The following is a 26,796-nucleotide window of genomic DNA, read 5'->3' as shown; positions in this document are numbered from 1 at the left end:
AGGCTGGTGAACGGCTTATAATGGTCACTAGGAACACTCTGTCTCGACTTAATGCTGCACGTGGATTCGTGGATTGAGCCATCAATAACTCGTAGAATTGTCCGAGTCGCTCGTCGACCTGATCAAGACGGTCGTCGACCTGATCAAAACGTTCGTAGACATTCTGAAAGTCGCGCTGAACTGCGGCATCCGTGCGATCAAAACGCTCGTCGACATTTTAAAACTCTTTTCGGATAGCATCATTCCACAGTTCAAAGGCGCTTTCAAAGGCGGCCTCTAGTGCTTCCTGAGTCACCATGCCGGTAAGGGTAGACAAGTAGAGATACAATCATAATCGAGGGGAGGGTTGGAGGTGAAGCACGAGTAGGCAGTCGAGAGCGGAGGCAGATCTTGGCGGGTTGGTGACGTTTGCATTGCTCACCACCATTTGGCTTCATCAGATTCCTTTTGGTCTCAGTGCGACATACGATTCAACCGCGCACCCTGTTGCACCGCCAGGCCCAAGGTTACTGTACAAGGAAACAGCCAAAGAAAGGCAAAGGAATCTGGCAGGTTTTCTCACGCCCACCTGAAACGGCTGCCTAACCTAGTGGCAGGTATACCCGATCGCAAGGGGCCAGATTAGGGCCCTTAACATGTTTGCTTAGGGAGTGCTTAGGGAGCGCTCAGCTAAAGCTCAGTTAAAGCTCAGGGTAAAGCAGCCTTTGCTCACCCTTTAAGGATCAAACCGTAAATGGCAATCAGGTTTTTCGTTCTCGAGTAATAGAGGTAGTTAGTAAGTAGCTAGTGAATGTACTATCTTTGCTCTTGGAAGGCCCAAAGTATTCGAGTAGATAAGTTTAGTAATTCTCATCTCATTTACTTACTCACTTCGTTTATCTGAATACATCCGCATCGTAGAGCCACTATCGTACAACACTAACGGCATTCCCATCCGCAGAGTAAACTACCATCAGTTCGAAAAGGTGCGAAAGAGAGCCGCAGCGGTGATATGCTCACGGATTCTCCACTGCCTTCTCTCCGCTTCAAGCAGGGCATTCACTGCGTGCAACTTCCGTAGACCCCAACATCTCCTCTGAAACTGCTAGTCTCCAAAACTATTAGACATCCGCTCGTGTGGGTATCCATCTCATCCCAACCTCACTCTTTCGTCTGAAAGACAGGGATTTGTAGGCGTATCTCTCGTCTGCTGTATGCCGCGCCTTGATCTGCGACCAAAACCTTCCATGCTGTACCTCGTGACTGAATGTGTATGGGGGTATCACAAAAGATGCGGTAATTGTACACTGTATCTTCCATCCGCTCGTTGCTGGCTGGTGCAAATCTGTTTGGGCCCCTTGTGCGAGCTCATCGGATCGATGGAATCCACGGAGAGCTCCGTTGCCATCCATAGGCGTCCGATTCCCTTCAGCGTCAAAGAAATCCAGATCGTAGGCAAACATCAACCTCTCGATCTCCTCTTCGAGCTAGCGGGGATCGCAATCTCTACCAAATGATCCTCATCATCGTCATCATGGTCCGCTTGTCCCGCGAACTCCGAGTCCTGCTCGTCGGGATCATCGTTCATTCCATACGCATTTTCCAACTTCTCTTTCTCCAACGGACTCAACACTTCCTCGTCAGAACTATTGCTGTCGACTTCTTCGGTTGGAGCCACCATTTCTCCCATCTCTTCGTCCTCAAAAACTTCCAGTGGGCGCCGCTCGAGGCTCGTCCTTGCTTCCAGGGGCGGGTTTTCTGAATCCATGTCAGAACCAGATCCTTCAGATGACGAATCATCTAGTGACCCATCAAAATCATCATGCGAAGTTCGTCCTTGCATATCTCGACTCGGAGCAGAAGAAAACAAACTGGTCAGTCCTCTGCTAACTGAAAAGCTGTGGTGATCTCCTGTGCTTGGGTTAAGAGAGTTGATATTGCTTCGCTTCCCAAACGACGTAATGTCTTGTTCTTCTTCGTCCAACGAAAACGGATCGCCTGCATCGTTGTCGTCGCCATTTCCAAGGGCAGCGAATGGGTCGTCTGCTTCGGAGCCGAACTCGGACGCAGCCAATTCTTGCTCAGCCTCTTGTTTATGTCTCGCTAACCGATCAGCCAACCGTCTGCGAGCACGTGATGGCTCGATGTTGAGTGGTGCTGGCGGAGGTGGAAGTAAAGGTATTGGCTGATCAGACTGTTTCCAAAAGCAGAGCATCATTAGCCTAAAAAATAAACAGCCGTCGAATTGTATTGGTCCCACTTACGTTCTCCGCCGAAAGACCGCTATCAGCAGCAGAAAGCTGAGTCACTGCCCTTGAATGCTCTTCATCTTCCACATCATCCATGTCTTCATCATCGTCGTCTGAGGAGCTTCCAAAGCCACTGGAAACCGACCCACTTGAATTGTATCCAGCACTAGTGGCGCTGCCGTTGTTGGACAAATCGATGCTGTCCAAAGCATGTTGGCCGCCGCCCAACCCAACGCCAGCCAATCCGCTCGAAACACCAAAGCCCTGACCTGCATTGACAGCATTCAGAACAGCTTGTCTGGGACCGAGACCGTTATCAGGTCGGAACCCTCCTAAGATCGCATTGTCGCGTTCCCTGGTCTCAGCAAGTGTCTTGGTAACGTATTCCTCCCAGGCTTGGGAATATATGTAGTCCTGAACGATAGGCGATAGCAATTCTCTGGGGTGACGTTCGCCGAATTTAACGACTTCTTCCGCTACCAGTGTCAGGTGTCCCATGTATCCCAGCCGCATATTCCTCATTCGTTGTTCCTCATCGCTTCGTCTCTGGCCTTCAATTATCGCGTCAGTAATGCGTCCAGTTTCGAAAAGATCGAATGCTAAAAATCGGTTGTGGCCCCTGTCCATGGGTCCATTAAAAACTTGCTGCACAACATCATAAACAACGTTGTGGAGAAAGTTGTTCCAAGGAAAGCGGAAGAAGAAACTCTGTCCAGCATTAGCATCTCCCATTGAACGCCACGGAGAATACATGGTTGCTCACCAAAATCGTTGGAACGACCCTGTTCTCCACAAACATGATCTTTAAGTAATCTCCCACAACTGGCGCTTCACCAGCACCGAGTTGGTCGGGCTTGACAACTTCCATTGTGTCATCTTGGGCCGATTGGTACGATTCTCCTTCTGGCTGGCCGCCGTGGCCCGTTTCACCAAGTCGAGCTTTTGCAGTCGACGGGCTTGGAGGGGGCTCTGGGCTATTCGCTGTGGGTGTTTTGTTGGGATCTGACGATTTCGAGAACAGTGGTTCAGGCTTGTCCTCTGGATGCGGTGAGATGTCTTCAAACTGAGACTCGCGAGCCGAAGTCTGAATATTTGGTTCGTGCTCGTCGGGTGCGGCCATGTCCGTGTCTTCTAGACTAAGACGGCGGACAGTTTCATCCAGCGCGCTGGTCGGGGTCGTCGGTTGATTGCGAGATTGGAGAGGCGATATCGGCTGTTCAGCCGAATCTTGTTTCGAGCCTAAAGAGAGATCGGTTGCGTCCGAAACAGCAACCTTCTCGAAACCATCCTCGTCGTTCAGATTCGCGATGCGTAGTTCTTCTGTCGAGGTGGACCCCGAGGGTGTGAAGGCATTTTCGAACCTCGACGAACTCGCCGAGATGTCAACGGTGGAATCCTCCGATTGTTTGTTCGACAAAAACGCCCCAAGCTCTCTTAATCTCTCTCTTTCGGCGTCTCTTGCCTTGATGAATTCTTCACTGCCTCTCTCGTTCAGAAGACCCATATTGCTGCAGTGCAGTAATTCTGCCATCAACTCGCAGGTTTTGAATCGGTCAAAGCCCAGGGGTTCAATCTGCGTTCCCCACGCCGATTTGAGTTGACCTCTCTCTGCCACGGTTGTCTCCTCGCCTTTGGTAACCGTATGCTTGGAGCTGAGTATGAGGCTCATGAAATCTGGAACATGATGCGCAAACAATCTCAGAAGCGTGCCGAGATAGATCGGATCGTGGTTGGTTGGGGGAGCGTCAGCGCTGTGACCTTGATCAGGATCATAATCGGAGTTGTTCTTCCGGATAACTTCGATGACAATTCCGACGCCCACTGTAAGCGGGTTCCCACCTTTGAGCATGTATGATATAAGCTGTCGTATACACTTTTCCGAGACTAGCTGGCGTGTAAGGCTGTTCGGCCCAATACAGGATTGCTCATTTTGAGCCGCATTCGCAGATATAGTTATGATGGCTTTCAAAAAATCCCCCGCAGAAGTCTGAGTGGAGGAGTTGCAATCGGGCGACAGGTTAGAAAGGAGCATGGGGATCAAGTCTTGCCCATGAAGCCAGTCAACGATGCCCAGGCCACCATCTGACCTGTCCAGACTGATGATTTTCAACAGCAGGTCCATCACCATGGGGCAATCCACGTGCTGTAGAATGGCAGGAACGATTCCCGGAAGCGATTTGAAAAAATCCAGCATTTCCTCAGTCTTCTTCTCAAGTAGAGTCTCGTTGACTTTTGTAAAATAGCCCGCCTGGAGCGGGTCCAGTGGCGCCGGCCGTCGCAAAAAGTCCCAGAACTCTGTGAGATAAGGGGTGTTGGCCATCAGGGACTCTGTAATCGACCAGGTCTCGCAAGACAAGATCTCACAGGCGACAAAGGCATATTTCAACCGCTTCTTTTCGGCTTTCTCTTGCTCTTCATCCAGAGGCACCGGCTCATCCTCATTATCTATCGCAAGGCCTTTGCCCTTTTCATCCTCTTCATTCTCGTTGGAGTCAATCTTGGGCCCCGGCGCCACAACGTAGCTCAGGAGAGCATGGAGGTTCGTTTCGTCCCGCAGGTATTCTATCAATTTTGTATGGTGTGACTTGAGCTCCTGAATGAGATCGGACTCTTCCAGCAAGTCTTCAAGCTTGACATTGGGCTTATCAAGAAGGGTATCGATAGAAGATATATTGGAGTAGCCTCCAAAGCGCCAGAACATGGTTGCGGCTGCGATTCGGACGCGACCGGAGGAACGCAAGAGGTCTCAGTAATGATACAATATCGGGAGGGTGTGGTCGTCAAGAACCAAGCCGTAGGAAGTCGTAACTCGTGAATTGAATATTGAGTAAGACATAGACAGGCGGTCCAGCGCTGGTATCAATCTCAACAAGTCAGCTCTTTAGAACCACACGGAGAAGGTGATCAACAGAGAACATGGCGGGATTCAAAGTCGCCGGTGGCTCGGATTTTGCAATGGCGGCATGTTTACCTGTTGTTACAAAGGAGTGACTGGAAAAGAAGTCGGGACAACCGTCAAAGACGTGAGTCCAAGGACCGTTTTCGCCAGAAAGAGTTTGTTTTCGAGATGGAGGAGATACACGGGCGCGAGAGATAGAGGTACCGTGCACGGTGGTTTGTATGTTGTGGATGATTCCGGTGACTGGTTGGAGATTTGGCGGGCAACAAAAACGAGGCGAAAGGCCAAAGACCAAAGACGACAGAGAGATGCCCGCGCGAACTTGGCAACGCAATCACAAATCTCGGGTTTACATGCAATGCAGCACCTGACGTCTGGGAGCTAGGAGCGATGGTATTATGGCTGGTGCCTTGAAGAGATTGTGACACAAGCACTGAGAATAGTGACAAGAGCTGTGCTACAGTACAAGCAGCACACGGGGCGCAAACAGAGGCAAATGAAAGGGAAAAAAACGGAAGTACGAGGTACTGAGTGCTGAGTGCTGAGTGACTTGGGCACGAGAACAAGGATCTCGCTCCATCCTGGAGTGAGTAGCTGCTCCCGTTTAGCCAACGCCGTGTGGCCCTTTTGCCGGCGCCTCCACAAACAAAGCGCCCCCCTTTTTCCCTCTCACTGCGCCCAACCATGTACCCTACTCGTGCTATCCGGCTCGCCTGGTAGTTATTATTGCCCGCCACGAAATGCCCATGCCACATGGCTCCCTAGAGGAGTCCCGAAATGCAAGCCGCCGGACAGCCGGCCCCCAGACTTCTTAACTGTTTCCAGTGAAGCCCACACCTCCAACCGGTCCAAACACCGACAAAAGTGATATGAGAAATGCCGTGTCGCATGGGAAAGCGTGACACCAGACGCAGATGAGATGGCTCCGAGTGGCAGAGGGAAAAGGGGCCCCCAAGGGCACGTGCGACCTTGCCAGGATCATCTGCCCAAAGCGTTGGGCAGCGGGAACACGAGGATATTAAATCAATTTGCGCATCTGTAGATCTGTAGGTCAATACCTGCATCTCATGCGGGACGATCCTTACCCCTGGCCTCTCTCTGCATTCCCGCAGCAACTGCCACGTTGCTATACAGCCCTGTTTTATCACAGCAGCTTGCCGTGGGGGATTGTATTGGCATCGTTGAGCATCCAGATCGGGAACTGAGAATTCCCAAACGGCATTCACGGAATTTGTATAGGAATGCGCATCGTAAAATAGATGCTTCCGATAGCGTCCTCGGGGGCCAGAATACGTACCCAGTAGTTGCGAGGTGTGTGATGAAATGAGAGGGAGTGAGTGAGCTTGGTGAGCTTGCAGTGGATGCCGCCGGATAAATGTCGGAGCGAAATGACGCACCGCAAAGCCCTGCGGCGAGACAGGCAGCCTAAGGGCCGTCTGGCTTGTTGCTTCATCTGCTCCGTACATACGACAACTTCGCGCACAGACGACAACATCTTCCCCGCGGCTCCTCTAATGAGCGCACGTATCCTATATCCTATAATCCCATACCTCAAAGATGAATCGCCTCTTCGGGTCGAAGAACACGGCCCCAAAGCCCAGCTTGAACAGCGCCATACAGAATGTAAGTTCCCCCCCCCCCCCTCCGGGCGACTTGGGAAGTGCCTGACACTGTCGCAGGTAGATACGAGAATCGACTCCATCGATGTCAAGCTCGCCAAAATCAATGCCGAGCTCTCCACGTACCAACAGAAACTCTCCAAAATGCGCGACGGCCCCGGGAAACAGGCAATAAAACAGAAAGCGCTCAAGGTCCTCCAGCGGCGTAAAATGTACGAATCTCAGCGGGACCAGCTCCAGCAGCAGTCGTGGAACATGGAACAGGCCGGGGTGATGCAGGACAACTTGAAGAACGTCATGACCACCGTGGATGCAATGAAGACGACGAACAAGGCGCTGAAACAACAGTATGGCAAGATCAACATTGACAAGATTGAACAGATGCAGGATGAAATGGCAGATCTGATGGAGATTGGCAACGAGATCAACGAAAGCATAAGCCGCGCTTACGACGTGCCTGACGAGGTTGACGAGGCCGAGTTGGATGCCGAGCTCGAGGCGCTGGGCGAGGATATGATGTTTGAGCAGGAGATGGGCATTGGCGAGAGCACACCGGGTTTCTTGCAGGATGAAGTCGCTCCGCCCCAGTTCGTGGATGAGCCTCCGGAGCATACAAAGGTCAAAGAAGCCGCGGGCGGTGTTGGTTAGGAGTGTCTGCTTGGGATGCGAGCTACTGCTTTTCTCCTTATTACTGTCTTGTCGATCCTGCAAACTCCATCATGTCGCGTACAAGCGTGTCATTTTCCATCATCCATCACTCACGGTGTCAAGTATTCTTCTTCAAATCCTGTGTCCAAGCTCTCACAGCTTTTGGACCCTCGTGCGCTGCCTTGAATAATTGTCGCTCGCTCTCGTCCAGCCCTCGCAGAAATTCTGCTCCCTCACCCAACGCGCCGCGGGGATTGTGCGCCTGATCTGCGATTTCTGCTGCTCGTTCTTTGAATGTCTATCCCCGCCCCACACACCTCTCGCATCAATATCGGATTTCCGAGACAGGAAAAAAGGAGAATCACTCACATCTAACAAAGTGTCCAACACGGCGCGATCGTCGAACAACTCCATGATTCGTGCTCCGAGGGCGTAGAAGTGCGGTGCTTGGGCGCGCAGATCGACGGTTTTGGGATCTGCCTTCAGCGCGTGGATGACGCGCTGTTGAAGCGGCGCCGGGAAATCCAACGTGACGAGCCGCGGAGAACCGGGTGTGTGTCTGATCGAAGACGAGAACAAAGAAGATCAAAATCGGCACTTTCTCTTCTCAAGCGCGTTGCGCGCCCTGTAGAAGGAAGCATAGAAACTTACCCTGTAGACACCGCCAGCATGACACCCAGCCACATGGGCAGATCAACCTTCGTACCCGCCTTTACCTGCGCGTCTGGACATCAGCGCACGCGTGCTCGTTTCCTCCAGACGCGACTAAAGATACAGGGCCATCAACTGACCGTGCCACCGGCATTGCCCTCTATGTATCCGAGCCCAGGCACGTCCAGTTCGAACGTGCAGGGCAGTTTTTGCGAGTCGGTCAAGATGGCGTCGACATCGTAGTAAGAAGACATCCTTGCTCTGGGTCAGCCGCCGACCCTACCGGATTGTCAGGTACTGCGAGGGGCTCATGGGTGAGGTCCAGGGATCAATGAGCATGGGGTGAGGAGAGAGTTTACACAGGACGGTAGGAGACAAGACGTATGGTGCTGGTGTATACTTATGCATATACGTCCTGGGCCCGCTGGGTAAGGTACATATTACATGCAGTAGAGGCCGAGTTTGCCAAGCTGACCAGAATGCCAGGCCCGACGAACTACCGAAACGGGAAAACGGGAAATTTGTCGGCTGCCTCCCTATTGTTCATTCTCTCATCACGTATCCAACATCTCTCATGATGTCCGTCGAACTTGTCATTCACCACGCCTTAAATGCAGCCACCCGTGGTGTTCTCTGCCATTGGCCCAACACAAAAAACCGCTCCTATCTATTGGATACACCGTGTGGCCCTTTTCGAAAATCTTGCCGCGCATTTTGAGCCGTCAATGAATTTGGATATGAGTGCTGTACTCTCTGTTCGCCGCCTTGAAACATGTTCCATCCATCAAGTTTAGAAAGAAAGACTCCCCCACCAGCCGAAAAGCCCCGGGCCTTTGATTACTCGGCCTCAAGATAAAGGGGACTTTGCTGCCATTCAGGAGAGAAATGCGGTCCCCTTGCCTCACGATATTTGGTGCCACTCCCCCAAGGCCCGTATTTGTCACAACAAATCTCCACCCTTGCACCGGGCCCCTGAGGAGCGATAGGTAGGCTTTGCATTTTTCAACAAGCCCAACGAGTCCGTCGTCCGCGGCTGATTCAGGCTCCAAGATGTTGGGATCTGCCTCGAGGTAGGAGGCAATAGCCTTCTGCACCAAACCCTGCTTCTTGGAACCCTGGTATTTGTCCTTCTTCAAGATTTTTCGCAGTGCCTTTGACGATGCAATCACATCGGGGTCTCCAGGCTCGACATATGCAATCGGAGCTTGCCATTTCACACGTTTGCGGTCGCTTTCACTCTGTTGAGACAAAATACTTGTCGACCATTTTGTCGACTTCTTGAGTGTACATTTTCAAATTTTTGAAGGAATCGCCGCCGTCCAGCAAATTGGAATTTTTGTTCACCTCCACGATATGGCTCAAGAGCACTCCTTAGACGCAAATTTCGTGGAAATCTTGCTCCTTGGTGACAAAAAACTCTCCCTCGGAGTCTCCGGACGCATTGTAAACACCGCCCCGGTCGAAGGAGTCTGAAAGGCTAATATGTCGTGGCACGGTCCAGTCAAGTATCCAGGAGGGGAATCGATCAGACTGGGGGTTGAGACCAGCCCGGGTGAGGAGCTCTATACCGTGTCCATCGCGCACGAAAGCCTCGGCAAGCCGACTAACAATAACTTCGAAGTCGCTCTGATAGTCTGGCTCGAACTCATCTCTGTCGCCGTCAGCCGCAAGGCCAAGCAAAGCAAAGAACCGATCTCGCATTCGTCCTGATGCGACATGCCTGAGTGTCTCTAGCATTCGAATCAATGACCAGCGAGTGTGCCGCGCTTCCCATTCGCGATGCCTAGCCAGGGTTAGGAACGGTTGCCAAGCGGTCCGGTCAACTTTTGGGATGGATTTTATGTCTTGCTCGACATGCTCAATGGCGAGGAAAAGTTCGTCCCAGTCGATGATCCATTTGCCACACACCACTTTTACTACCGGCGCTGCAATTGCTTCCTGCACCACCCAGGTTCGTCGAAACCATGGACGTTGAAAGGAGGCCACAATTTGCTGCAAAAGAGGGTCTTCCGCTTGGGGAATATTCATCTCGCTCCACAAGGACGCACACGCCGGCAAGCCCTTTGGCCAGTGCTTCTCGCAAGTGCCATAAATTCCTTTTGCACTGATTTGCATCAAAGTTTCAATAGCACAACTGCTCTCCTGGTCTGCCCCTAGGAAAGCCAAGGTGCAACTGGCTTCCTGGAAAATGCGACCAAGACGAATTTGGCTGGGTTTCTCGGTAATCTCGTCCAGCTGGTTGATACAGATGACATCTACTCAGAGGACGATCGAATTCTCCCTCCGCCGTAGCCTGCGGAGCGCCGCATCGAGTGAGGTTTGGATGAGTAAGTCTCCATCTGGCATCGAAATCCTATGCGTGCTCTGGTTCTCCTCGCCCCAGGTGTAGGATAGCGTCTTATAGATTCCTGCATGTTCGAACGCTACGGTACAGATCATACCGCGAAGAGGGTCAGTTGGCTCTCCGGGGAAAACCGTTAGCAAGCGGATTTCACCCTCCCTCAGAGGCTGGTAGTTATGCGTCGACTTGACATCTTTGGCGAAGAAAGTGCCACCCGTTTCCGGGTTCTCCATGGGCATAAATCAGGCAGAATTTGTGCTCGCATTGTGGAAACACTGTTGATTGCTTTCTATCGCTCTGTGCCCCACTGCAGCTGTCCTAGAACCAGCAATCCTAGACATTGAGGACTCCTTTAGGTCCTGGCGAGGTACCATGGTCTCTATTTGGCAGGCCCTGCCAGGTCGAAGTTTCAGGATCCCAGATGCGAAAAGCTCCCAAGGCTGGAAATGATATTCGAAATAAGGATGTGTATAGATGTCGCCAATCCGAATGAGAATCAACATGAGGCCATTTGACTCGTTAAGCCTTTCATTGAACCAGAAAGTGTGTATCTGCCGTGAAGTTTAGCCCAGGTTCCACATGGTCGCAGCAAAGGTACCGCAACATCAAGATTAGAGAGTCTGATGTGTGAAGCGGATAGAGAATTCAGGAGACGCATCACACTCACACTTTCCATTTGTGTTGTACTCCAAGGTATGGAGGTATCCCAGCCAGAGCCAGAACCAGAGTGTGCAATTTCAGAAAGGAAGACTCTGGACCGCTTTATCCGCTGGATGAGGTTTGCAGGAACTCTCGGGAGGAGGAAATTCCTTGCGGGCGTCTCCCATGCTATCACCCACCAGCATGAAGGGGAAACTTGGGACCCAAGAATGATCCTCCCTCTCTCCAAAACCTGGAAGTCCAGCCCGTGTCCTCAGGGGACTGACCCAGTGGATGTTCAGGTCGTAGAAGCGTCCCAACTCATTTTCAAAGGCTTGAGATAGCTGAAAGGCTGTGTCAGCAGAGAAGCCCATTCAGGTATGATACTACCTACCAAACGCTCTCCTAGATATTGGCGCTCTCGGTCCGGGTCGGGGCACTAGCTCCAGTACCATCTCGTTTTGCCGTCAGTAAGATCATCGGAGAAGTCGATCTCGCCGTCGATAATATTCATCATCTTCAATCGCCTATCGGCAAATTTCCCATGTCTGTGGTTTCCGGCTCTTTTCTTCAATTCTCTACGTCCAAGTCGCAGCGTAAACCCGTCAGATGGACCTGCTGAGGTCCGGGGTTTGGACATACTTCGTGGCCTTGAATGCGCCTAACTCAGAAATACTTATAAGCAACTAGTTCCAAGTCAGCAGGTGCGACGATGGAACCCGTGACGACAAAATATATTCTAGTAGGTCGAGAGATAGAGCACAATATTGATCCAGAAAACTTGAATTTTGGTGTTCCATTGGCGAACATCGCAAACATTCTGCAAATGGTATTGATTAAGGCACTGGAGAGGCACTAGAACCATGAGATATCCTACCGAGAATTTAGGTTGATGGTGTCCAAGGGAATTTGATCTAAGACAATTTTTTTAGATATATATTGGGTCTGAACGGTAAGAGGTTTGGGGAGCAGGGACAACTGACGTAGGATAAAACGACAGCGGAGGCGGTATTGAAGACCAGAATCTGCGACAATTCAGCAAAGCTATAACCATTAGTGATCGTGTATCCAAATACCCATATATGAGCAAGGTTAGGTTGAAGTGGAGCGTCGATGCAATAGCGGTTGAAGATTTGATTAATGACACCAGCGACTGATGTAATCACTGGGACAAAACAGTATTGAAACACTCCAAAGAAGATGATCTGTCAAAGTGGAAAACGACCCTAGAATCCTCGTGGCTCTCTTACATTAAACCATGTCAGACCGCTCCGCGGGTTGCGCAAAAGTCCCTCGGTAGCGCCGCCTGTACACTTTTGTGGCCAATAGCCAAGATATAGGCCACCCCAATTTTTTTGGTGTAGTAGTCCTGAAGTAAATCTTTTTTTGACGGAGATCCGGGCTATTTACGAGCTCAACAAGTTGAAGAAAGACGCAAGGCCAAAAGCGGCGTAAGTGTTGCCGATGAAGAGGAAGTAGACACTGTGCCTATAGTAGATGGTAGCAAGGAGATTGCTACCGCTATAGACGGGTATCATGAAGAGTATTCTCGTGACACTGACCGTGCCACTAGCCTCTGGGTCAAGATGCAGACAGAGGACTCACTGTTTCTGCCGCGAGGCTGCAAGTAATGGGTGGCACGCAACAAGACCTTCGACAGGGAAAGCACACCCGAGAATATACTGGAGCCCAGCGCAACCCAAATAAGTATATGATGTACTGTCCAGCCGTTTCCCAGCGGAACCTTCGTCACTGAAACTGATTAGCAGAGCTCAAGAGCAGAGAGCTGAAATCGACGCTACCGATCTCGTCAGATTTTGTTGACTTGCATTTCGGAAGCTGCAATGTCACATATCATGTGAGATGGTCAAGTCAATGGCGCAGGTAGAGACGCTGGAAATGCCCAGCCAAAGTTGGGCTCTAAGGCGGGCTATATTTTGCCCCATTGCTCAATCAACCCTCGACCCAGCCCGGTGGTGCTGCGCGCCCACCCCACATGGTGATAGCTGCATTTCAAGAATGTAATGCCCAATTGGTCAAAAGAGGTCGCCAACTGCTTAGATCAAGCGATCGAGAGGTCGAGACTCGAAGAAAGTTGCGCGGCTGAGACTTGCAGGCGCATAAAGCTTCTTCGGGACGCCATGTCGCTCGGGCTGAACTCGATGTGCGGTTAAAGAGAGGAAGCAAAAGCTTCAATCTCAAGCAACTTCGGGGCATAGGCCAAAGCCTCGCCGAATCAGTTGTACTAACGTATAGGTTAAGCCTTTTTGTTCGTCTTGAAGTAGAGAGAGACAATCTTTCCGGTCCCGTCGCGACACAGCCTTGTCCCGTGTACCTGGCGTTGCTGATTTTACGCCTAGAGGCCATGTCGAGCATCTAGGAGGTGGTTCATCATTTTGGGGCGATCATTGGTAAATAAAATTCCAAAGATATTGATTGTTGTGACTGCGGACATGGTCTCTAGTGAAAGGTGGGAGAACGAGTGACAGGTGGAGGTAAAGAGGAGCCTAAAAGCGGCAGGCCCAACATGCTCTAGGGACTGCGCACGTGAGCCGCCAGTCAGTCACGTCAGTAGCGCTGGCCTCAGATTTGCGAGGGACGCGAAAGGACGCGTTCCCGAAAAGATTCTCAAGCCCTTCAGACCTGCCAAGCTGCCCTTCTTCTCCTTTTCCTTCCCTCACGTCTAAGAATAATGAGATGAGCGCCCAAGCGAACCCTCCACCGTCTGCATCCCAATCAACCTCAGCGGGATCGACACGTCCGCCTGTGACGCTTGGGCAGACCACCCATCTCGACCCAGGCGCCTACGTCCGCGGCACCCACGCCATCGTAGTCGGTGAACATGACTTGGTGCACCCCAGGGCTCAGCTGATTGCTGTCCACGGACCGCTGTCTATCGGCGACAAGTGTATTATCTCTGAGAAGTGTATTATCGGTGGCCCTGTTTGGAGCTCTGGCGGTTCCGCTCCTGATCCGACTTCCAAAGCCTCTGGTGCCCCTGGAAGCGGGAGTAACCAGCCTAGCCCGTTGATTAATCAGCCTGGTGCTGAGGATGGCGATGAGGTGGAGCGCGACCCAGTGAAAACTGTTATCCACAATGGCGTTTACATCCATCCAAGCTCACAGGTCCATGCTGGAGCAACGATAGGTGAAGGCGTACTAATTGAATCTCACGTGACAATCATTGGAAACGTCATCATCGGATCGCATTCAAAGATCTGTGCTGGGGTTACTGTGGATAGAGATGTGCCGGATTGGACGGTTGTATATGGAAATGGTGATATAAAGCGGCGGAGGAAGAAAAGGCCTGCAGAAGAAGATCAGACAGAGCTGGTGGAGATGCTGAGACTCAAGGCGATGGACAAAGAACGCGAGGGAACAGTCACTCTTTTGAGGGCCGCGGCTCGGATGGCGAGTTTGGCCAAGAAGAAGTGAGCAACTCATACGGACGGATTTCAAAGTCTGGCTTGAAGAACCCTCGTGCCTAAACCATGGAACCTTGGTTGTGATGCCACACAGTCGCCGAAGAAGCAGAGAAGACGACGTGACCCGACTGAGAAAGGAGCCGATCAGAACCGCTCTGCGAAAGAATAATACCACCCTCCCAGAAGGGCCATCCAATAACTTCACCTTCAAAACATCAATGCAGCTGTCCTTGGCCCAGACTAGCAGAAGTCAGAAGCTCGCAACAGCTTCTTCGGCGGCAACACAGGAGATTACACCTGCTATTACATTTGTGGTCATACTCGGTTGACACTGCGTGCGCGGAGCCAGAATCAAACGCAGCTGAGGAACGACATTGAGTTATTATCGTGAGATGATACTCGGCGGACTAATATTCCCATACTTTTCGCCTCTCTCACCTCTCCGATCGACAAAATTCATGCGATGCTCATCCAGACATGTCAGTGGATATTGATCGCAGTATTGAGCTCTTGATCACCCGCCTCCCAATAAATACCAATAAATTATACCGATGAATGAAGGGCAACCTGTTTCATGTTAAGAGGCCCCGAAGACAGCACTTGGCTCCAAAGAAAGTCCCGTTCCCACCGGAAGCGGTGTCAAGAACTGAAGTTTGTCGCAGGGTCCCCGCAGTGCACAACAGAAACGTCCTCTGGTAATTCTTTTACCATATCCCCAGAGAGTCCAAATGAATCCGAGAACGTGTTACAGCCATCAGTTGAAGTCTGGTATCAGGAGTCAGCTATCGAAGACTTCAACCTCGGACCTCGAAAAAACTGTTTTCGCACGCGAAGAGTCAACTCAACGGTGCACGGTCAAAAGCGAGAAAAGCGTTGATGTGGAGGCTGGTTGTGTGACAGACCAATGCGAGAGAATTGTCAATTTTGTGGATGCTTCCTTCCCAGCCACCTCACTTTTCCCCCTCTCCTCGACGACCCGTTGAAGCGCCGCATGTCTCGTATCGAGGAAACGTTCTACTGTATCATTTCGTGCACAATTGCTCTAGGTTTATCTAAACACTGCCCTCTCCTCGGCTTGCTCTTCCCGAAGATGGTAACGATCCTGCATTCTAGTAACATCGTCTCTCCATTGCCGAGAGAATGGACGATGTGGTGGACTGCACTATTATTCAGCCATGCACCCCCATGGACAGCGACGCTCACGACGTTAACGGCAATTTAGCCCGTTACAGAGCACAGACTACCTCGAACAGCCCCACAGCGGGAGGGGTTGGCCTTTTCCTGCATTGAGCTTTGGGGGCGGTTTTTGTCCATACAGTGTCCCAGAGCCTCATGAGCCCGCCTCTCTCTCCAGCTCGATTTTCTGCCTAAGCGTGCAATGCCACATCAGTCATCGCAAGTCCAGGCGCCCGCAGCGGCCAACCGCCTATGCAGCCATTCAACTACCTTGTGGCAGGCCCTTGGTTTGAAACTTAACCAATAAGCTGGGACCTTCGAAGTGACCTAGGAGTACTCCGTCGAGAGACCTGTCACTCTTTTTGTTCACACTGTCGACAAAAATAAGTCCAAAACGGACGGGACGGGGCGACCATGTTGCTTGTCCTCCACGCATATATGCTCAAGCGTCAGCTAGAAATCTTTCCGATCGAGGACTGAGACTCACTACCAAATGTCAGATTGTTAATTCAAGATGGGTTTGCGTTTGCATTTCTGTCTATTAGTGTTTGTTTCCTTGATTTCAACGTCCACGGCTGCCGTACATTTCAAGCATTGGTACGGGCAATTCCGGGATGTGTTTGAGCAAATCATGGAGAATGATTGCCAAACGGAGTATCAAACTTACCTGCACAAGGTCGCTCCGAAAGATTATTTGAGCGAATACGTTACGCCGGTCATCGACTGTATATTGGAAAACCTGAATGAAACCCGCAAGTCCAATATGGCGGCCGCTGCAGTCTTGTTAGGCCTGTTGCCGACAACTCTAGGCCTTGTTGGCTCCACCACGGTAGAGGTTGGCCTTGTCGCTCTGCGGCGGCCTTTCCTCGCCTTCCTGCTCGCGGCCGGGGCCCCAGCCGTCTCGCCAATCCGCACTTTCGATTACATTGATACGAAAGAACTGCTGGAGAGGAAGCCGCAAACTGTCAGAATAAAGCCAATGGGCCTACTCAAGGGCTTTGGGGTCTCGCTTTTCCAGTATGTCATGGCAGCCGCGGCGGTCGTGAACGTGGCTTTCGTGAGCTACGAGATCTGCATCCAAACAATCTGTTCTTTCGCCCCGGAGACTGCATATCTGCCGGCATTGTGGGCATTTTTGGCCGTTGCAGTGCACTTCTTCGGCACTTGGTCAGTCCACTGTCGTACCCGAATCCGTACTAAGCTTGGTGCGAAGAAGCCACCGGGGCTCTGGGAGACAATATGTGCAGAATTCACACCATCCGCCTCAAGGAAAGGAGCAGATCTGGAGATCAAGGAAGAGACATATCTCTACATTTTCCTCTCCTGGTTTACGGCCACCGGAACCGTCCTACACATTGTGTACGGAACGCTCGTCTTTTCCAGTCTCATATTCATCTCCACCAGCGACGCTACAGCTGTAGTGGCGAGGTATCTGTCCTCAACCCTAGTCTGCCGGGCGATAGTGATGTACGAATTAAGTGGGCTGAGAGAAGTGCTAAGCCACCAAAGCAAAGGCTCTCATGGTGGACCTGAGCTTATACCGATGGAACCAGGGCCCGGGATCATTTCGTTTGGTGATCTCAGCGCTCCTTGGAAACGGCCGGCATCGAGCCGAACGGAAGAGTGGCAGTTATTGTCCGGCGTGGAGAGGTCAGGAGAAGCGTGAGTGTCGAGGTAGCACTACACGGCCTTGTAACACCGTACGGTAAGAGATGGAGCTTCAGATGAAGTCATGACACGAGGGGGTGAGCCTCGAGACGCACACATTGAAGGCGAAATGTGCGTATAGATCGGCGCAAGAGGACCAAATGGCAACAGACTGCCGTGGAATGGTTGGAGCTTTCTTTAGATCATTCAGAACCCTTCCTTGACCACCAATTCTCTCCTCGAAGCCTCTTTTTGACTGTTTCTTTCTTTCTTCCGTACCCTCGCCTATCCAAAGCAAGACAAGAAAGATGGACGCTCACAATCGTTGATCATACGGTCTCCTCCCTTCTTGTTTGGATCTTCCTCCACCGAGCGTCTCTTTGCAAAAAATATACTCGTATATTCAATCATCTTGTCAATCACATTATATATCCCTTACCCAGAACGTTTCGTGTGTGAATTCGATCCCAGTGCACAGTTCACAGCTGGAGAAGAGAAGACAGCTGTCAGATCCTGGACCACCTGGGGTTCTATGTGGATATGTCACTTCATGGAACCCTCATACAATCGTAAACTCATAACGCCTGTCAGGGCCCAAATCACCCGTGTCAAGCCACGAAGGGGGGCACGAGACCAGGAACTCTTCGCCAAAGGAATCGGCTGTGAACGTCCCGTACCGCCTGAACTGCGCCTGACGCCCGGATGGGACGAGCAAGAGACCTCTGTACCTGGGGACCAGGTTCCGCGTGCCGCGCAGGATCGGCAGACAGTAGACGACGTGAGGTAGTTGGATGGCCGGGCTGAATCCGTCGTCCGGCCGGCATATCGCAGAGGACACTGTGCGGTCGCCGATCTTCAAGGCGAGACCGGGAGTTGGAGACCCAGGCTGGTGGATTCGGGAGAGGGTGCCGCGCGCCAGCACGCCAGACAGCCGGATATAGCCACCGCGAACTTGGCCCATGTGGTCGTTACCCAGGGGAACCACCATCGCGCCCGTGACGTCCACCAGCGTGGCAGCCCAAGCCCAAGTCTCAGTTTCGCAGGGGACCGTCGCCAGACGAGAGGCCCATGACCAGGTGGGCGCGATGTATTCGTGGCCGGCGTCGGGCTTTTGAGCAGGGTTCTTGACGTCCCAAAGTAGTTCGAAGGGGAGGTCTTGTTTCCACAAGCCAGCAAGGTAGGTGTCGTGCGGGATCAGCCGGCGCTGCAGTTTGCGAGCAATTCCAGAGAGCGCGACCAGTCGGTCTGTCCGCCTGCTCAATTCCCCGGACGAGTATGTTTCCATGACCTGGTCCCAGATTCCGTAAGGGCCGCGGCTGTTAGGCCCTTGCTGCTCGATCTTGGGTAGTCCCGAGAATGGCAGTAGTTGTTTGAACTGCTCTCCGAGTCCATCAGGGAACCCCACAGGGAATGCTTCAGACGCCTCGAGCCCCGAGCATTCCCAGTACAGCTGGTCGGCCCCAAAGTGTAGCACGCGAGGCGAGAGCAGTCGCTCTTGTAGAACCCACGATCGGCCATTCAACGGGCTCCGGGAGACGTTCTTCGTCCAATCCTCGTGGTCCACGCAGTAGAAGGACCTATTTTCACCACTTTTGGGTACCACAGAAATGGAGCAAGGGGATATCATGCGGGGATCTCGATCAGAAAAGAATCCACGGTTCCCATCCGCTGCCGCCGTGGCGGCGAGCGTGCAAAATGCATTTTGATAGATCTCGCCCATGTTTGCGGATTCCTGTCTCCAATCCTCGGCAGAATCTTGAATAATGCAGAGCGAGTCTATCCACAAATACCGCACCGCAAACTCATCCCAGAATCTCTTCGTCACCATAATGGCGTCCTGGAATGTGCGACAAAGTGCGGCAATTTCCACTCCCTCGAAGAGACTGGCCTCGGAGCTGGACGTAAGAATGACTCGCGGGCCCAGTCCCCAGCAATGGCTGAGTGCTAGGTATTCGATCGCATAGGCATCTCCGATGCTCTCAACGGTCCGAAGGCGGATAGTGTCTCCTTCACTGACTTCGATGAGCCTTTTCGGAAGCTGCCGCTGACGGACTTCCAATGACTTTGACGAACATTGACTATGTTTCGAGATACAGGTCCACATCCACGTTTTGAAAGTGTACCAGCTTTCTTGAGACTGGGTGGTGGACGCGATCCTTTCTCGTTGCGCTAGTGGTTCTGCCTCTAATTGCTAGTTAGTTTGCATTCTGAGAAGGTATGAGACACAAAGTGCAGTGTCGAATGAAGTAGAAAGGACGAAACATGATGACATGGCCAAGGCCGTCAAACACCGCTTTGCGACGAAGGTTGTTCTCAAAGAGCAAACTTCTCAATGACGGCTGAGAGAGATATACCTTCACTCCACAGTAACCTGAAGTGTCGCTTGAGAGGCTTCACGTGGTCGTGAGGGTTCGTGAGGCCTACTTGGTACTTGTACTCTACCAAGAGCTTCCCCGAACATGGGCGCGGGGAGAAGATGGCTCGATTAATGGTGAAGAAAGAAGGCAACCAGTGCGCGGGGCGATCGTCTCGCAGGATCTCGTTCCAGAAAGCATGGACTTTGGGCGGAGCGGCAGCCCAGAGCAACATGCAGAGGTGGCAGCCATCGGATGCGGACTTTTTCAATCTGGGAAGGCTGAGGTGGTTGGCCTTGTAGAAAGGCGACAAGGGGGTGGGTGAGGCTGAGCGCACTTCTCGCCTCGGCCGGCTGACCGCGAGATAATTACCCGAATTAATGTCAGCATTGTCGTCCTGCTCCTGGAAAGCGTTGGCGCAAGCACTGCACAGCATGCTGATAACGAGACACCCTGTGCAGTTTTGGTCATTGTAGAACGAAGAGCGTGGGAGCTGAAACAGCTTCGCTAGTTTCCACAGATATCATTGGAACTTGATGTTCTAGACCTGAAAAGGACTCTAGGTTCGCCAAGGGAGTTCCTAGCTCGGGATAGTATGGCCCAGACTTGGGCCTGGAACTGCGACTTTTGACAGGCATTTGTGAGGGAGATTTTAGAGGGTGGAGGGATTAGTGTCGACATTTTACCAACTCAGCGAGGATGTAAGGAAGAAGAGCTTACCCTTTATAAGTTAGGATATATCACGAGGGTGCTCTTTGAGGATGAGTAACTGGTGTATAATTATCTATTTCCCGAGTAGAGAATTGCTCTACTTTCGACCAAGTCCATCGACGTTACAAGGAAGAAAAAGGTAGCAAAGCAATCCACACTAACCCATCTGTCAACGGGATTTCAGTTGCAACTGATCCTCCAATCTCAAATACATTGCAGAGGGTACCGGAGAGTATCAATCCACCAACAATATTCAGACCGAGGCTTCCGATTTGATGTTGGACCACACTGTGCTTGAGTCTGTAAGAGCGACATGCCTGCAGTGTGTACCATCCAGCCCAGATCCATCGGACTTCAAAACGAGTCAGTCCCTGCTCTTGCGTGATGACTTCGCCAATGCGTAGAAGAGCTCGTCCACCGTGAACACTTGGCCCTTGTAGCGTAGACAGACTCGCAAATCTTAGTCGTCATGACAATGGTGCCGGTATCTGAATTGTGACGAGGAAGAGAACCGGGACTAGGTTCTGCTTCAGGGATGTCACAAGGCTTGTAACAGTCTAAGCATGTTGAGACGGCGAAGGACTTCATCAGCCTTTCAGAGACGAGCCATATCCGGTCATGTGCTGTGGCCAGGTCTTTGTTCAGATTCTTCCATGTCGCTCTTTTGTTTGGCTGCATGCTCAGCCGGCTGTCTCTGGTCTTGCCCACCTGCTTCGGGTCTTGCCAGGCCTTCGCATGCCACGTCCGTGGCGTCTTCCACGAACGAGCTAAGCTTTTCTCATGTGACTCGTTTGTTGGCTTCGTACTCTTCACGATCTCCCAAATCTTCTAGCCGCCTCCTCTTTCCGACTGACTTCTGTCAATTGGAACCTTTTCTTGTCTTCTTCCTTCCGCTCACAAAGCATTTTCATATCTTCTTGTGCTCTTCTCGCGTGTATTTGTTGATACTCCGCTTCTCTTTCTCGAATTAGCTTCCTGTCTTCTTCTGATCTTCGCTCGAGCCTATCCACTTCTTCCTCCTTAATTCTCGTGCATTCATCCTCGTCCTCCCTCTCCCGCCTACTCCTCGTCACCTCTTGCTTTTCTAGATATTCTGCGAGCAGACCTTCACGGAGCTTCAAACTGTCATCCTGTCTTCGTCGCTGCATAGACGTGTACATTATTTTAATAATCGTGATCTTCTTCTGGAGGAATAGGGGCTAGGCGATTCCACTGTTCGACAACTGATTCGAGACATTTTCTTTGTTCTTCTCGCTGGGACTAGTGGAGTGAACCGTCGACAGAGCTTTCCGGAGTTGGCGGAGCGTTATTCGCCTAGTTTTGTCAGTGACCAGGTGTGACTGCCCCTGGAAAGCTTCAGTTCTGACAGATTGAATATAGGGCCTAGTTTGGCAGTCTATTGCTGGCTTGGTCTCTCGATTTTTTGGTCATCGAGGAGCGCTGTCGGGCACTTCCTTATCATGCGACGCTCGCTTGATGGTTCTGCGTGAAGGAGTCATGGAGGAGAAACTTATTGAGGTCTTCCGAAGATATATAATACGGATATCTCGTTTTCGAAGGAATTATGCTTCTACTTCTCAAGTAACCGAGTTTGAATGTGCTGGTGAGGTCGAGGACTCGCGGAACGGGCCGTCAGGGTCAGTCAAAGAGGGGAACCAGCATCGTAATTATGCATCAAGTGAGGGATGGTGCACCTTTGAGGCATGATTGCCCGAGATGCTTTCTGCTGCAAAGCGAGGACCATATCCTGTAGCTTTTCCCGAAACACCGGGGTACCATTGGAACGTCCTGATAACTGCAAAAGTGTAAGAACTCATGAAGGTGCCAGGTAAGGGTCCCAGGCCCACTGCGATAGTTAAACGCAATAGGTAGACGATCAGGTGGGTAGACGACGCCAATTTCGCCCAGGTCGAGAGACAGGAGAACATCGATCGAATCTAAGCGGTGATACACTTGACCGGTGTCAGTAGTCGACGGTAGTTGTCGGGCTGAAAGATACACACATGTTAGTGGCCCACCATGCATTTCCGAAGACTTCTTCAGTGCGGTGGAAGCAGCACATTGGTCACTTGGCCATCAACATGGCGGCGCATCATCCCTCTGGCCTGCTGGATTATTAGCTTCATGGAATCTCCCAGCAAGGAGGTGTTGATCAATCCAATAGCAGTCTCGGAATCCGCGAGGGTGCTTTTCAATGACAGAGCGACCGGCGTAGTAGAAGCTAGCGCAATTCACTCATGAGGGACAGTTGGGCCTGTAGCTGTCACGAACCCACCGTTGTCCCCAAGTACTCTACGCCCTCCACCCGAATCGGGTGGACGGTATAGAAAGAAAAGGAAAGGATAAGGCAAAGGACGGTTGAGGCATAAGGCTATCGATTAACGCTGCCTTATCCTTTTCACGTGATAGAAAGAGGGGAAGCTATAAGAGTCTCCTCTCACCTAAATCGGCTAAGAGAGAACTCTTTCTTTTTCTTAAGCGTTAAGTCGTTGTTAATAGGGCTACGTAAATAGAACAAGGCATTTAGCTACTCTAATTCCTTTATATCTACTACGTTACGTAGGTCCCTAATAATTCTTAACGCTTACCTATTACGTAGTGGCACTATCGAGCTAGTAGTAGCTATATACGATTCTAGGGAGACTCCTAAAAATCATCCTTACTAGAGTAAGTTCCCACCTAAATTAGATGAGAATGAACCCCTTATCGCCCCGAGATAATAGGGCGCCCGAGGTCTCGTCGGGGACTATCGATGAAGACCCTACGACTACTGCGGGCCCTGTAGACCCGCGACACCTCATTTTCACGCCTACGGACGTGAGTGATCTCGAAGAAATAAATGATGAATAATTATAGGCCGAACTATCTAGGCTTAAAAGAGAAAGGACACGGCGAGAATAAATAGACTGAATCCATTACTTACGGAGAGGAGATACTCTTAGTGTGGAATAGAGATTAATGTAAGAGACTATAGTATATTCTCGAAGTCTCTCACCTAAATTGGGTGGGAATAATAAGCGACTAGCCATAGATAATTTAGCTAGCTACGCGAAAATCTTTAAGGCGAACCCCCCGAAGCATTTTAATGAGGGTAATTACTAGGCCTTAACCGAGTTTATTATGGGCATCGAGATATATTTCGAGTCCTATCACTAGGACCTAATAGATCCTAAGATAGCTAAGCGAACTATCTAAACGACGGTAACCTAGCTAGATAAAGAGCCTCGTTAGATATATTATAGACAACGCAACGTACCCGCTAGTTAGAAGGAATTTCTTACGTTTCTTCGAGGCACCATTAAAGACCCTTAAACTCGCACTTTTAAGGTCACTTATACTACTTAGTTTAGAAAGTAATGAAAAGAATAGAGTGTTCGTTAGTACTTATATAAACTAAAGTAAGTAGAGGCCGAGATAAAGACATTAAGGCTTACGGAAGTCGAGTAAAAGATATGGCGTTTTCTTTACGGTCTATAGCTCAATATTCGTAACGTAGTTATAGTAGAGCCATAGAAGGTACGTCTTAATAGAGATACTATTCTTACGGCCGCCTATCGCTATAAGATACGTTTCGCGAATGAGTAAAAGAGTAAGGCTAAGGAGAAGAATGCTTTAGAGAAAAGAAATGAGCTCCTAAAGTAAAAGACATCGATGGCTATAATAGGAAGTGAGAATAGAACTTCCCACCCGAATCGGAAGAGAAAAAACATATTTAGTTCGCTAAACGTGTCAGCTAAGCCCAAAGCTAAGTAGAGAGAAAAATCAACGTCCTCGTTTGTTCCTAAGTGCTATAATTGCTATAAGGAAGGGCATCTAGTACGGGATTGCCCTGAAAAGGGTACAAAAAAATAGATACCAATGTAGTAAACGTAGCTACCGCATTAGGGCACATTCAGTCTACGAGACACGGCGCATTAGAGCAACGCTGTGTGAGTATTTAAGTAATAGTTCGAGTAAAGGGCGAGAAGCATCGATTGCGGGCCCTTATGGACTATGGGGCATAGGACGACTTCATCTCATAGATAACTATTATTAGGCTTAGTTTAAAAGGCGTTCTACCAGATGTATTTAGAAAGGCTATGGATGGTCGGTAGATCACTATTTACGACCGTCATAGCCTCGAGGTTTAGATCATTGATGACCGGGGGAGGACTACTAAGGCTAGACTTAATTTATTATCTACGAATATCGAGGGATTCGATATAATACTCGGTATACGCTGGCTCGAAGCAATTAATCCCGATATTAATTTTAGAGATGGTACCTAGGTAGTGAGAGATCTAGACCGCTAAATCTAAATTAGTATAATTATAGTGTAAGAGCTTATTTAAGAGAAGAATAAAATCTACATCATATAATATTAATCTTTAGAGAAATCTTAAAGAGTTTCTTACTCGAATCGGGTGGGGTAGTATTTTACTCGCCTCCGAACTCTTATATTAAGTAAAGACGAAGGTATACCTTCTCTTTATACTAGCTATAGCGACGTAGTATTAGATTCGGGCGAGGCTTAAATTTTATTAGTGTCGAAGATAGAGTATATAATTAATCTTACGCTAAGTATAATAGCACTCTATGGGCCCATCTACCCTTTAAGTGATAGAGAACTCGAGGCTCTAAGGAAATATCTCGATAATATATTAATGAAAGAGTGAATTCGACGAAGTATCTCATCTACTAAGGCTCTCATTCTATTTATTCTAAAGAAAGACGGAGGACTTCGCCTCTATATGAACTATAGAGAGCTAAATAAGGTTACGATTAAGAACCGTTATTTATTGCCCTTAATATCTAAGATCCTTAATCGCCTAGTAGGAGTAAAACTCTTTATAAAGCTAGATCTACGAGATGCTTACCATAGAATCTTCATTAAGGTAGAGAACCAGTGGAAAATAGTATTCCGCACTAGATATGGGTAGTTCGAGTACTTAGTGATACCTTTTGGGCTGACGAATGCCTTAGCTACCTTCTAGGCATACGTAGACGAGTTCCTAAAGGGCTTACTAAACGTTTTCTACATTATATATATAGACGATATTCTAATCTTTAGTAGAATAGAGAAGGAATACGAGAATCATATTAAATAAGTGCTCGAAAGACTCCGGAAATCACGGCTTTTCATTAAATTCAGTAAATGTGAGTTCCATGTAAGAGAAGTAGTATTTCTAGGCTTCATCGTCAATGAGAAAGAAGTTTTAATAAATTCTTAGAGAGTAGTAGTCATCCGAGAATAGCCTACCCCCTAAATATTTAGAGATATTTAGATATTTCTAGAGTTTACTAATTTCTATAGAGGCTTCATCCGTAATTTCTTAAGAGTAGTGGCGCTAATTATAGACCTACTAAAGAGAATAAAGTATAGCGTAAAGAAGGGCCCTCTAGAATAAACTCTAAAAGTAGATAAGACTTTTTAAGAGCTTAAGAAGCGCTTTAAAAGAGCCTCTCTACTCTATTATTACGATCTAGACCTAGAGATAAAAGTAGAGATCGATGTCTCTAGTAGTAAACTAGAAGATATATTATTCTAGAAGATCACTATTCTCTTATCTAAAACGGATAAGAAATCTTTATTCGTTTGGAAATCTATAGTCTTCTACTTTCGTAAATATAAATCTAAGAAAATTCGATACTCTACGGATGATTAGGAAATACTAGCGATTATATACGCATTTAAGAAATAAAGGTATTACCTAGAAGCCCCCTCTAAGACAGTGACTATAGTCACTAACTATAAAGCGCTAACTTACTTTATGAATATAAAGGTGTTAGCTCGAAAGAGATAAACACGCTGGGTAAAAGACCTAGTAGTATTTAATTTTCGTATTAAATAGAGGGTAGGTAAGAAAAACCTCGCTGATGGCTTATTTAGAAGACTTAATTATGAGCGAGTAATTTTAAGTACTAATAAATAGAGCAATATACTATATAAACTTATAGCCCTACGCTTAGAGCCTCCACCCGAATCGGGTGGAGACGGTGAAGTACCGATATTAATTAGCGCTATTCGAATTACGGTATTAACGAGAGCGTAGTCGTTACGAAAACCGTATCTAAGGGATAGTGAATGGAACACTATTTTTAGCTTAATATCTTCTACTAACGAAGTAGAGCTAGAGTAGAAGAGCGATGAATTAAATAAACTCATCGAGGACGGTCGCCTAGTAAATATAAGCTAGGCGACCCCTAAAAGAGAAAGAGCGCCGACTTTCTCATCTAAATTAGATGGGAGAGTAAATCTAGAAGCTTAGATTCGGGAGGCGTAGAGTCTTAATCGGTTCGTGGACGCACGAATGTAAATAACCTCCGTAGATAGAGAACATTAAATACTAGATTAAGCGGAAATAGTCCGACGAAATAAACTTATTTATATTTTCAATGATCTAACGATTAAGACTAAGATTCTAAGGGTTAATCATAATGATTCTTAGGACGGGGGTCACTTTGGGCGAGCTAGAACG

The 26,796-nt window shown here is 49.5% G+C and overlaps 8 protein-coding genes across 8 annotated transcripts; 3 read left to right on the top strand and 5 right to left on the bottom strand.

Moving 5' to 3' along the window:
• Positions 1–1,441: 1,441 nt before the first annotated feature.
• Z519_12668 (uncharacterized protein) lies at positions 1,442–4,929 on the bottom strand (the record flags this gene model as incomplete). The annotated part of the gene is made up of 3 exons (XM_016770373.1): positions 1,442–2,173; positions 2,244–2,936; positions 2,992–4,929. 3 exons carry the CDS (start codon positions 4,927–4,929, stop codon positions 1,442–1,444), a joined length of 3,363 nt encoding a protein of 1,120 aa, XP_016613424.1.
• Positions 4,930–6,684: 1,755 nt separating this feature from the next.
• On the top strand, positions 6,685–7,394 carry Z519_12667 (uncharacterized protein; the record flags this gene model as incomplete). The annotated part of the gene is made up of 2 exons (XM_016770372.1): positions 6,685–6,750; positions 6,807–7,394. 2 exons carry the CDS (start codon positions 6,685–6,687, stop codon positions 7,392–7,394), a joined length of 654 nt encoding a protein of 217 aa, XP_016613423.1.
• A 118-nt stretch (positions 7,395–7,512) lies between these two features.
• On the bottom strand, positions 7,513–8,299 carry Z519_12666 (uncharacterized protein; the record flags this gene model as incomplete). Its single annotated transcript, XM_016770371.1, has 4 exons — positions 7,513–7,692; positions 7,764–7,953; positions 8,046–8,110; positions 8,186–8,299. The coding sequence occupies 4 exons, from the start codon at positions 8,297–8,299 to the stop codon at positions 7,513–7,515; spliced, it is 549 nt and encodes a 182-aa protein (XP_016613422.1).
• Positions 8,300–9,416: 1,117 nt separating this feature from the next.
• Z519_12665 (uncharacterized protein) lies at positions 9,417–10,619 on the bottom strand (the record flags this gene model as incomplete). Its single annotated transcript, XM_016770370.1, has 2 exons — positions 9,417–10,300; positions 10,487–10,619. 2 exons carry the CDS (start codon positions 10,617–10,619, stop codon positions 9,417–9,419), a joined length of 1,017 nt encoding a protein of 338 aa, XP_016613421.1.
• Positions 10,620–13,722: 3,103 nt separating this feature from the next.
• Positions 13,723–14,460, top strand: Z519_12664 (uncharacterized protein; the record flags this gene model as incomplete). The annotated part of the gene is made up of 1 exon (XM_016770369.1): positions 13,723–14,460. The coding sequence occupies one exon, from the start codon at positions 13,723–13,725 to the stop codon at positions 14,458–14,460; it is 738 nt and encodes a 245-aa protein (XP_016613420.1).
• A 1,680-nt stretch (positions 14,461–16,140) lies between these two features.
• Z519_12663 (uncharacterized protein) lies at positions 16,141–17,292 on the top strand (the record flags this gene model as incomplete). Its single annotated transcript, XM_016770368.1, has 1 exon — positions 16,141–17,292. The coding sequence occupies one exon, from the start codon at positions 16,141–16,143 to the stop codon at positions 17,290–17,292; it is 1,152 nt and encodes a 383-aa protein (XP_016613419.1).
• A 540-nt stretch (positions 17,293–17,832) lies between these two features.
• Positions 17,833–20,063, bottom strand: Z519_12662 (uncharacterized protein; the record flags this gene model as incomplete). Its single annotated transcript, XM_016770367.1, has 2 exons — positions 17,833–19,457; positions 19,628–20,063. 2 exons carry the CDS (start codon positions 20,061–20,063, stop codon positions 17,833–17,835), a joined length of 2,061 nt encoding a protein of 686 aa, XP_016613418.1.
• A 1,084-nt stretch (positions 20,064–21,147) lies between these two features.
• Z519_12661 (uncharacterized protein) lies at positions 21,148–21,498 on the bottom strand (the record flags this gene model as incomplete). The annotated part of the gene is made up of 1 exon (XM_016770366.1): positions 21,148–21,498. The coding sequence occupies one exon, from the start codon at positions 21,496–21,498 to the stop codon at positions 21,148–21,150; it is 351 nt and encodes a 116-aa protein (XP_016613417.1).
• Positions 21,499–26,796: the final 5,298 nt, after the last annotated feature.

This window comes from Cladophialophora bantiana, assembly GCF_000835475.1.
Source record: "Cladophialophora bantiana CBS 173.52 unplaced genomic scaffold supercont1.32, whole genome shotgun sequence".
Classification (NCBI taxonomy): domain Eukaryota; kingdom Fungi; phylum Ascomycota; class Eurotiomycetes; order Chaetothyriales; family Herpotrichiellaceae; genus Cladophialophora; species Cladophialophora bantiana.
Note: the sequence above shows the minus strand (reverse complement) of the source record. Positions and strands in the feature narration are given on the sequence as shown.